At 38.8% G+C, this 12,209-nt stretch overlaps 1 protein-coding gene across 10 annotated transcripts in view; it reads right to left on the bottom strand.

The window, feature by feature from the left end:
* KIF1A (kinesin family member 1A) overlaps nucleotides 1-12,209 on the bottom strand; it is a 235,081-nt gene that overhangs the window by 22,317 nt on the left and 200,555 nt on the right. For 3 of the 10 annotated variants that reach the window (XM_040348932.1, XM_040348926.1, XM_040348931.1), the window contains exons 36-38: nucleotides 10,821-10,926; nucleotides 10,095-10,121; nucleotides 2,110-2,133 (exon numbers count right to left, since the gene is read on the bottom strand). In XM_040348932.1, coding sequence (XP_040204866.1) covers nucleotides 2,110-2,133; nucleotides 10,095-10,121; nucleotides 10,821-10,926 — 157 coding nt within the window. The remainder of the gene's footprint in view (nucleotides 1-2,109; nucleotides 2,134-10,094; nucleotides 10,122-10,820; nucleotides 10,927-12,209) is intronic. The other 7 variants (XM_040348935.1, XM_040348928.1, XM_040348933.1 and 4 more) reach the window with 4 other exon arrangements.

The raw sequence follows: 12,209 nt of genomic DNA, 5'->3' as shown, positions 1-12,209 counted from the left end.
AGTACTTTTGTTATTAGTGTGTGCTCATTTTTCCTGATGGATAAAATGACCCGCCTGACTATAACAAGCAGTACTCAGATTGGTTGCATCACTTTCAGATATTGGGCCAACTACTAAATGTGTGGCTTAACCCAAAAATGATGGTAAGCAAAGCTCCAGATAAGAAGGTTTTTCTTTTAGGAAAGCACTAGAATATATTATTTAACATTCCATAAAGAATACTGTCATGTTGTAGATTAATAGCACTATATTAAACCATGTATTTGCAACATGCACTACTATCTAATAAAATCCTCAAACCCCAAAACTGAGAAGTACACGTACATCGTATATCCTAAAATAACATATATACAAATAAGATCTCATATACAAACCAATCACCACTAAAATATGATAATAATAATAATACTACACAATTAAATAAATAATAATGATAGATGTTATTATAATTTTCAATATATTCTTATTAATATTATATCATATTTTTATTATTGTATTATTTATTGATAAGAGAGTTTGATCATATTTTATAAGGGTGCATGTTTTCTATATGGGAGCTTATTTCTTTATGTGATACTTTGGGATATACATGCAATAATTTATCTTTGGGTATAAAGTGTAAGGTTTTTATTAGATTTGGTTAAATATTGCTGTGTATTACATATACATGTACTGAATATAATTTTTTGATATTGCATAGTTGCTGAGATAAAATTGAGGTAAGGGTGAGTGCACAGTATTTTTACTCCCACTGTATTAAACTGACTTATAGTAAACAGAGTTTTGAGCAGAATACTGCTATTCGGTATACACCAAACAGTTATTACACACAGATCAACCAATAAATGTACTGTATATTGATACACACACAAAAATCTGCTTATGGCAGCCCTTTGCTTTCCAGGAAAATCCTTGTATATTTTAAGGAAGTGGCATAATTTCAGTTTCAAATATGAGTAGGAAATGGCATAGTCAAAATTAAGGTTGCAAAATAAACATTCTAATCCTACATTCTAATACAGCATTGTTAATTAAGTTTGTTTAACAAATGGCACTGGGCCCAGGTTTAACAGGCATCATGATAGGCAAGAGCCTAAGGACAAGAAAAGCCAACAGCCAGCTGTTCTTGGTATAGTTAGTAAGCTACATATTTTCTGTTATCATCACAAAAGCAGGACATTATAATAGTCAATCTACAATGTTCTGCTTTGATAAAGCCCCAGGTAAGCTATAGAATGTTCTTTGGAGGAAGTGCCTATCTTGGGTAAGACTAAGAAAGTCAAGGGTTATGCGCTTTTAGGTCCAAAATATCGTATAGAAACTTCTGCTATAAAACACTATGAGGACTGCCATTCCTTAGAATGTCCCTAAATTTGCACTTGGCACCGGAAAGCATTTAGAGGGCTGGTGTTTAAAAAATATATATTTCTTAGACTCCAATATTTGTTCTTTAAGCTCAGACAAAAATTGGAAGTCAAAACCTGCCTGTCAGCTATGGAGTTTTATTTCTATTAGAACAAGCTCTATGAACATCTAATGCATGTGTATCAGTATACAACTGTAGAACTCCACAATAATAAACATTAACTCGTAAAACAATAAAAGAAGAGGCAGAAAGAAGAGGGGAGATGAAGAATAGAACAGAGCAGATGGGAAAACATAAGGGATGGAGGGGCCAGATCATGACCTTATTCAGGGTTGGAAGGTGGTGAAAAGGTGGATGACAAGAATGCATTAGACTGAGGTACTAAAAACAAGGACTCTAGAAATGGCAGATTATGACACTATGGAAGTCAAGAGATGGAATGCATTGGGAAATAGGGGATATGTAGATGTCCAGGCCTAAGTAAGGTGCAAAATAAACATTATATTCTTCAGCTGCACAAAAGTATTATGAACTCTAAGGTGAGTAGCATAGCACTGTTAAAACTAGTAATGCAGACAAGAAACTATAACAATATTATGCAGTGGCAGATTTATTATACACCAAAAAACATCTAGTCAGTGAACAGGCATTGTGGAAGGGGGTAACATTAACAAGAATGTAAGCACGTAAGGTGGAGAAGAGACAGACAATGGCAAGAAGGGCAGAATAACAGAAGTGAGTACCTGGTGCCCAGTACGGAGTGGCTGCTGAAGGTGGGAGCCCCAAATATAGAGTGAGAGAGTGTGAGTGCCAGTACAAATCAATGGTGGGGCATGGGAGGGTCATGTAATGCAATGCATGGAGGGAGAAGAATCACAACTGACAGAACCCTGACAATTTGCCACCAGGGACTACTGACATAACTAAGCCAGTGCATTAAAGCAATATTCAGCTGCCTGAGAATTCACTAGGCTCCAATGACATTATTCTTATATTTAATGCCCAACGATTTCACATGAGTCACTATTACAATATACAACCGTATGTAGTACCATATAAATGTTACAATGTACTACGTATAGTCACCTATATACATTAATTTGTTTGTGACTAGGGCCACAATTCAAGCACTATACAAAAATCTGTACTGATTTGGCCATCTATGAACATGGTGGTGGAAAACATCCACTTTATTTTAATATTTTAACAAGCAATGGGGTAGGTAGCTTGAGTCAAAATGTGAACTAATGGCTGGGTTGTCTCTGGCCCTACTCCAAAAATTAATATGTAATAATAATAAACATACGTTCTTGCAAAGTTTCTTGAATTGCTCGAAAAGGCAAATCAGATATGCTACCATTTTGCTACCCATCAGTGTATAGTGTCCATCAGTTGTGCACACAGTTCTTGGTCTCCTCTTATATGTCCGGATGTTTTATGTTGCACATTTTACTTTATCCAAAATGTCATGAGGACTCAAAAGTACTGATCATGTAACTGGCTATCTTCAGCCAGGTAAGATCTGTCTTTTTGTAATTTTTCACTGCTGTTTAAATCTTAGTTTATAAAAACATCAAAACATTTATAAAAGAAAGAAGCACCAAAAGGGGGTTAGAAGTTAAAGGAGTTGTAAAGAATTTTTTTTTTTTTTGCCTAAAATTAATGTTTGCAAGGTAGACAGACAGAATAGTGTAATGATTCTGTTAAAAATTGAGTAAATACCTATTAAATTCCTTCATCTATATTACCTCCGGCATTCTAGTTTCTGTTCTCTCATTCACTTCCTGGTTTGCATCGCTCGTTCATGTAAGAACTACATTTCCCAGTATGAATTGCGGCACACCCAGTAATTCACACCTCCTTGAAGTCTCTAACACGTAGAGAGCATCCTGCCACACAGATGTAGTTCCCAGGAGGGGGTGAGCACGTTACTGACCACCGCAGTAAAGCCTCCCTTCACGGTGGTCAGTAAAATCAGACAAGCAGGAAGTGAACAGAACAGAGAAGAAATAGAGCAACTTCTGAGCAAAAACGAACAATGAGGAAGTGAAAAGAGGAATGTCTGCAGGTAAAGGATGCTTAGTATGAATTTTTTTTTTCCTTTACAACCCCTTTAAGATCTATATGTGTGTCTCCTCTCACATGTGTTATTATGTCATCTCACTGGAATGTGTGTGATGTTCTATTTGAAGAAAAAAAACATCCTCCTTGATTATTTAGAACACAGCATTGATACATACTCACATTATGTATTCATCTTTATATAGCCACACAGAAAGACCCCTTTCACTGCTTATTTTATTTTAGGATCTATATGGATACAATTGAGATTTTGAAAACAAATACTTCTATAGAAATATATACAATTTCAAACTTCCCACTGCAATGGAAAAATAAAAAATTGGGCATCCACATAAACTCTATTACTACCCCACTCTGTAAGCATAACTTTATATCACTCCTGGACAACGCCTGAAGTCCTTCTTCAATCAATATACTTTCTAGCATACTGTTCTACAGAAAAATTGAACTACTATCCCTGCCTAGATTCTTCGGCTAAATGTAAACGTTGTACTTCTTCATCTAGCAGGAAACAAACCCAGGCTTATACACTAATATGGTGGCACTGTTCTTCACAGATTGGAAGGTTGTTAGTTTCGGTGTCCACCAGTGGGTAGTTGCCAGCAGCCAGCAGATCCCACAAATCTGTTCCCACCTGATGCTGGCTGCTGAGAGGGTGTTTAGGTCTTCCCCTACTAGTGCCTGTCACTCCAGAATTTTGCTGCTGCCAGATTCTGTTTGCCATTGATCCTGATCCTGCTCCTGCTCTGTACCTACAGCCCTGTACCTGCACCCCTTGTTCCTGATCCCAGTTTGTTTAATTCCCATCTTCTGTACCTCCAGTTTTCTCCTGCTTTTCTGTCGTCCTCATTTTTTATGTATTGTAAAACGCCCCTTCAACAAAAACATCCAAACCAGTGACTACGCACTGGACAAGATCTCAGAAGAAGCTCCATTCAGAACTCTTCAAAACAACATTGGGGAACAAAATAAAAACAATCCAATCTCACCAATCAGCCACTGAAATCCTGGATGCCATAAACGCAGCGTTACTACAGTCAGCCGACGTAGTAGCTCCGAAACGCAAAACTTGCATTCGGAAAAACAACGCCGGCTGGTTTAACGACCAGCTGGCATTGATAAAGCAAGAGCGCAGAAGAGCTGAAGCAGCTTGGAAAAGAAGCGCCACAGATGAAAACCATACCACCTATAAGGTAGTAACAAAAAAATACCACAAAGAAATTTTTAAGGCCAAAAAAAATCATTTTTCCTACATCATCTCTGATGCCCTAAATCGCCCTCGCGAACTGTTCAAGCTTGTCACCCAGACCATGAATCCGGTCTGTTTGGAAGCCCCCAACTCTGACACACAAGAATTTTGCAATGAATTATCGGATTATTTCATTAACAAAATTGAGGGGATCCGGGAAAGCATTCAGCAAAACGGTACCTCCCTCAATCCTCCCCCAAGTCCCACACCCAACTCTTACAAAAGTTGGTCGCAGTCAACGAGGTTTGTCCTAAAACCCATCTCCATTGAAACTACCAAAAACATCATTGACTCCTTGCCTAATAGCACGGCGCCCAATGACATTATCCCCACCAAACTGCTGAAGGAATGCGCCGATATTCTGGCACCACCTATCACGCAGCTATTAAATAGATCATTTAAGGAAGGCATAGTACCCACCCTGTTGAAACAGGGCACAATTAAGCCTATCTTAAAGAAACCCACCCTCGACCCCAAAGCCCCTGAACATCGTCGTCCCATAACAGGCTTGAATGTCCTCTCCAAGGTAATGGAGAAAGCAGTGGTACAACAGCTGCAACAGCATCTGGATACCCATAATCTGCTCGATCCTTTTCAATCGGGTTTCCGTCCCGGGCATGGGACGGAGACAGCACTGCTCAAAATATGGGACGATGCTCTCGAGGCTGCAGACGAAGGAGAATCATGTCTTCTGGTTCTGTTGGACCTAAGCACAGCATTTGACACAGTAGACCACAAACTTTTACTGACTCGGCTAGTTGAAGTAGCCAGAGTCACGGAAGGTGATTTATCTTGGTTCTCCTCCTTTCTGGAAAACCGATCACAAACAGTGAAACTTGGTCCATTCACTTCTGAAAAACGCACAGTGTCATGCGGGGTCCCTCAAGGATCCCCCCTGTCGCCGGTACTGTGCAACATTTATCTTCGCCCCCTCTTTGAAATCATCAGCACCCAAAAACTACTTTATCACTCCTATGCAGATGACACACAACTGTATTTTCGCATCTGCAATAAAAAGGATCATCATCTCGGTCTAGAGAAATGCCTCTCTTTGATAGAAAACTGGATGACAAAGAGTTATCTTAAACTCAACGGGGCGAAAACAGAACTTCTTCTGTTACACGCCAGTCGTAAGAATCAACCAGCTACTCCCTGGACACCCCCGCCCATTCTGGGCCAAATCATCACCCCTAGCACCAAAGTCAAAAGTCTCGGGGTCATCTTTGACACCCACATGACAATGGATGCACAAATTGGGTCAGTAGTCAGCGGATCTCACCATCTGCTGCGCCTACTACGCAGACTTACTCCTTTCATTCCCAAAGAAGACATAGCGGTCGTGGTGGGAACAATTGTGAACTCCAGACTGGACTATGCTAATACCCTCTACCTCGGACTCCCAAAGTACCAAATCACTTGTCTGCAAGTCGTTCAAAACTCAGCCGCCAGACTGGTGACTGGGATAAAACCCTGGGAATCAATCTCACCTTCGCTGAGAACCCTTCACTGGTTGCCAGTAAAAGATATAATTACTTTTAAAGCACTCTGTCTGATACATAAGTGCATCCATGGGAAGGCCCCCCAATATCTATGCGAAAAAATCAAAGCTCACAACCTCAATCGCGTTCTGTGATCCACCAACCAAAATCTACTCCAGATACCCAAAGCCAAATACAAGTCCAAAGGAGAGCGAAGATTTGCGCTCCAAAGTCCCAGACTATGGAATGCTTTACCAACCAGCATTTGGTTGGAGGAGAATCACTTGACCTTTAGAAGAAAGATCAAAACTCATCTCTTTTTATATCAAAAGAGACAGGAACAACGAGTGCCCAGAGGCGATTTAATTTGCATGTGCTGCGCTATATAAGTTCTTCACTCACTCACTGTATATAGTTAGTGGTTAGTTAGGCTTTCTGTTTGTTACATTGATTAGTTAGGTATTCTGTCACTTGGTTTTTCATTCACTTATATTTTTATGTTTGCTGTGTGCTGGTGTTTGAATGGATTTTGTTTCACTGTAACTAAATCTTACTTAAAGCATACACAGTCTGTTCTCAGTCTCCTAAATGTGTCGCCTTGTAAATCTGGCCATCCCTACTGCTGATTCCTGACACTGTCTCCCTTATCTGAAAATGCTTGATTTTCCTTGATTATCCTTGGTTTCATAGATACCTACTGCACTGGAAAGAGAGTTTTGTTCTAAACTAGCAGACAAACAAAAAGGTACGATATCCTCTCATTAGTTCTTTAGTTCTTGATAAGTTTTACCACAGAAGAAACCAGCTTTATGCTCTAGGCCAGATTTTGTTCAGGCTGTGACTTGTCTTGCTCCTTCCACCTCATGTGGTTAGACCATATTGTTATCCAATCCTGTTGGAACCTTATCTTCAGATGTATTAAACAAATCATCAGGTTAGATTACCCAATATTCTGAGAAATTGAATGATGAAGACAAGGGAATTTGGCTGGGTGTTCTCTTTTGGATGGAAGACAAGGTAAGGCAGGCATGATCTAAAGTTCCAAATACATCATTTATGGAGACGTAGACCTGTGTGCTCAGTTAGTGGACAGTATATACCAGTGCTTCGCAAAGTGGGCAATATCACCCCCAATGATCCAGGGATGAAAGTGGCCTCAGGTGCAATTGAGGAGGGGGGTTTGAATAAATATTAGGGGGCAGGGAAACCATAAAGAAAGAAGAGAAGAAAATACATTATTGAAAAACTTTCATACATGTTTCATCTGTTATGTAAAATAATTAAAGTCATAGTGATTAATTTATTATCCAAATAAACACACAAAATGCAAGTTATAACAAATCAGTGGTCAAGTCCACGGACAGCAAAGATTAAGTGTGCTTGTTTTGTCCAGGGCAGAGGAGAAACCCCTATACTTACCCAAACCTCCGCTCCCCCGGCGAACAGCGCTCCCCCAAGATCTAGAGGTGGACTTTTTCTAGCATCCTCACATTTAGAGCAGGGCTATGGATGGTGCTCTGGGCTTGATGATGTCAGGACCAATGACTGCTAGAGTGCGGGAGGTGCAAGAGCTGCAGGGACTTGTGCGGAAGATTGGGTAAATATATTTCCTTTTATCTTTCCCTTAGGATGTAGGTAGAAATATAGATACATAAAATAACACAAATTTGTCACTGCATCTTTCTGTTTGTTTCTTAAAGGTAGATTTTTGAGGGGGGGGGGGGGGGGGTGCTGAGTAATTTTTTTTATGAAAAGGGGGCGTAGGCCAAATAAGTTTGGGAACCTCTGCTATATGCTAACATTGATGATTCAATCGCAGGTGTGAGATAATTATGCTATGGCTTAATTTGGTGTGTATAATAAGCATATCTGAGCATATTAAGAGATTTTGCAAGAACCTATGTTTATATAGATATGTATTTATTTCTGGTGATCCCCCAATAATATGACTTTATATTTTTTAAAGGTGTTATGTATTTGTGTTTGTGATTTGATTGTATATGTAACTGAGGTAGCAATTAACGTTGAGCAGTAAATTGTTCAAAAGGAATGTAAAGTCATTATATATATATATATATATATATATATATATATATATATATATATATATATATAACCGGTGGAGCAAATTGGACCATGTTTGATAAAGGTTTTATTTCCTTCCTTTGGATCAACTGTGGAGCTAGGCTTTCTATTTATTTCTTGTGTTTTTTTTGTTTCTCTATTGGTTAAATTCAAAAGATTTCTGTCCTTTTTAACTTAACTGTGTAACTATGTAACTATGAAATATTTAATTTGAACATTATGAGGTCTTACAGTGGAGCTCTAGACTCCTTTCGGTGCTCTAGGTTCCTTTCTTTACTCTCTTTTCTATCGACCGCCTAATAGAGATCAATAAAACGTGATGGGTCAGAGCAGTTACATTTCTTTTTAGAGGGCTCAGTCTGATGTTTCATTGACTGACAGCAAAATCCGAAAAACATTTTTGTCTGGGCAAGTTAGCTAACCCACAGGGCTCTAGGATTTATTTGTCAATAGTAAAGAAAATAGATTTTACGTGGGATCAATAATGACAACTGTGAACTGTTTTAAAGTACCTATTTCTTAATCAACTTACTTTTATAAGGATCTTAGAATGGGACATGTGTTGCAAAACTTCAGTTTGGTTTATCACTTAAAAAACACATCCCCTTATCTATAACATGACAAAATATTGTTCCATTGTTAACTATAAATTATAATTCTTCTTCTCCATTCTGCATGCATTAGGCCAGGCACTCATGGACGTTAAAATTACAACCAATAAATGCTCACACTGGAATTAACACATTAGTGTTTGATGAACATTTGTATTTTTGACACATTTTGGAGAAATTTTGGTGTGTTTGGTTTCATCATCCCCCTTCGGGCCTAAAAAAAACTTCCCACTACCTACAATTCTTAGCTCTCAATATTAGTATAATAAGAATTGGTTAGCCCAATCATGTCCAAACATGAGTTTCTCTACTTTTGAACAAATTGTGGAAGGTTTTATTACTGTTTGTGTTCATGATGAGAGATGTTGGTCACCAGGACAGAATGTAAGGATATATCTTCCCAAAAGGGACACAGACAACAGTATTATATACATGTATATATATATATATATATATATATATATATATATATATATATATATATATATATATATATATATATATATATATATTTGTCATGACAGGTTTGCATTGAGCATTTAGAAACATATGAAAATTTTCCTGAACAAAAAATAAAAAAAGCTTAGGAAATGATTTCCTAATCCCTAAAAATTGATTTATACATCTAAAAACCATCTGGCAGAACTTTAAAGGAACCTTATACTAATTTTCTATACTGGGTTATAATATAGTTGAATAGGCAGGCAGTTATTGTTTACCTACTCCTTTTCAAAGTGCAAACTTCCTTGCTGTCATGTTGATCCAATAACTAAATTTACTTTACCTTCACTGCTTACTCGTTCTGCATAAATTACTCAAAAATTAATTAAAAAAACAAACACTGCTAGGCAACTAGCGTTTCCAGAAAGAGGTCAACAATAGAAGCCCCCATATTTTTCTCAGTACAGATTTTCTTTAGTTTGAAAGCCCATGAGTGCCAAGCCTTTGACAATAGTTATACATATTTTCCTATATGGAAAAAGGAGCATTTCCCAGGACCAGGGGAGGGTTAGAAAGACCAGATTGGTAAAAGTAGGGATGAGAAGGATGTAATTAATGAACTGCGTAACCTGATGTAATGGTGGAACAAAAGAAAAAATAAAATAACAGCCAGTGGAGGGTGGTACAGAGGGAAGAAGAAGATCAGGGAAGAAAGGACAGTATACGGGTAGAGGGAATTAAGCTGAACAGCAGGTTGAGGAATGATAAAAAAAATAAAATACCTAGGTGTGTCAGAATCAAGAAACTGCCTGAAACACAAATAATGAGACATTAGCGTTTCCATCAGGGCATGGGAAACCTCAGCCCCCAATGTCCCCAACACATTCATCCAAAGATTTTCAGCTCAGCCAGTGGACAGGTAAATTCATCTTTATTGTCTCCCTTGTTTAATCTAAATAGGGAGCATAAGAACCATTTTCTAGTAAGGTAAGTGCTTAAGTGAGGTTAAGAGGTGCCAAAATGAGGAATTTAGAAGATACATGAATTAGAAGGAAATATATGGGATTACAAATGACAGGAGTGAAAAGTACAGAATGGTGATTATGGACAGTAGTAAGAAGTTAGAAATGATGTGAGCATGATAGAGGGTAGGCTGTGAGTCAGGCTTGGAATGACTGGGAACAATGGGGGACAAAGGGAGTCAGTATAATCGACCAGGTAGTTGGAAATTACAAGTACATTTCTCTAAGAAGGTAAAAGTTGTGAGCATTGTGGCTAGGGTTAGTTGGACATGTAAGGGAGCAAAGGGAGATCAGGTGAGAGGGAAGGTCATGCTTAAGTTTCTTCTCTTTCATTCGAAGAGACAAAAATCATACATATACAATCTTTCCATAGAGTCTCTCTATGTATCATGTCATGCACATCATCCAATGCTAACATTCCACATTCATTCTGTTCATACTATACTCGTACTTTTGTAGCCTCCAAATGTCCATTAAAATACTTACCGATCACCTCCCTCTGGAGGGCGATACCCTGCAGACAGGATATTTAAGGACAAGATGTTGGGGTCAATTAGAGACTCATCAGCCTCTGGTGTATTCCTGATTCTCCCTAAAGTGATAAAACAAGAATGATTTTTTTTTGTGTCCAAAATGTACTGTATTTGGAACAAAATTTGTAGTGTGATGGAGCCATTGAACTCTAAACACTCATTTAAATAACATGGAGTAATATTTTAGAAGACTAGTAAAGCAAAATCCATCTCATCAGTACAGTGAGGTGTATTACATTACTTTAACATGTACATTAACATGAAAATACAATGCATAAAAAGTCCTTACAGATTAGCTCTGTAGGCTTTTGTAGCCTGTGCTGCCCACAGCACTTTAGCATCAATATACAAAGTGTAGAAATTTAAAACTGTGAAGTATTTATCAATGGGGTAAAGGTCTGTTTACCTATCTATACCACATGATATATTCTCTCTTGTTATGCTGTCAATTTGTTTTAATACGTGCATGTAAAAGCTAAGCTAACACATGATATTAAAACGGAACCCAAACCGTGTTTCTCAACCGGTGTACTGCGGCGCCCTGGGGTGCCATGAAGTGTCCCTAAATGTGCCATGGCAAAATGAGCCCAGCTTAGGCAGCTATGGCAGCTATCTGCCATAAAACTACTGTTGGCCATTCGGTCAAGCCTTGTTGTTACAGCTGACAGCTTGTCTAAATCTCATTTCTTGCTGCCACAGGCACTCGGGAAGCTGTGTGGGTGTCCTGACCATGTCTTGCCAACCGATGACGTCATCGGTTGCTAAGGGCGGGTCGGACCAATAGTTTTCTTCTATGCGGATGTCCGTGGGTGGAGCGTTTCATAGCCGTGGTCCTTGGACTGCGAATCTTCGTTCTCCTTTAGATTTGAAGCGGGAATTGGGGATGCAGAGGAGGTTTTGGTTAGTTGATTGTAGGGGTGTAGTGTTTTATTTTCTCGCATAAGTATTGAGGAGCATTTCCTTGTGTGCATTTATGGGTGAGGCAGAGGGTCTTGAATGTAACCCGATCCTTTATGGCTAGCCAATGGAGAGTCCTCAGGACCGGGGTTATTGATTCCCAGGGTTTTTTTCCCGTTACCAGTCTGGCTGCAGTGTTCTGGACGACTTGTAGACGAGAAATCTGGTATTTCAGTATTCCTAGGTAGAGGAAGTTTGCGTAGTCGAGTCTGGAGTTGATGAGTGTTCCAACTACTACTGCTGTGTCCTCTTCCGGGATTAAGGGGATGAGTTTGCACAGCAAGCGGAGAAGATAGTGAGATCCGCTGACTACTGATCCTATTTGTGCGTCCATAGTCATGTCTAAGTCAAAGATAACTCAGAGGTTTTGACTTTAGTGCTTTTG

This window comes from Rana temporaria, chromosome 4, assembly GCF_905171775.1.
Source record: "Rana temporaria chromosome 4, aRanTem1.1, whole genome shotgun sequence".
In the NCBI taxonomy this organism is placed as follows: domain Eukaryota; kingdom Metazoa; phylum Chordata; class Amphibia; order Anura; family Ranidae; genus Rana; species Rana temporaria.
Note: the sequence above shows the minus strand (reverse complement) of the source record. Positions and strands in the feature narration are given on the sequence as shown.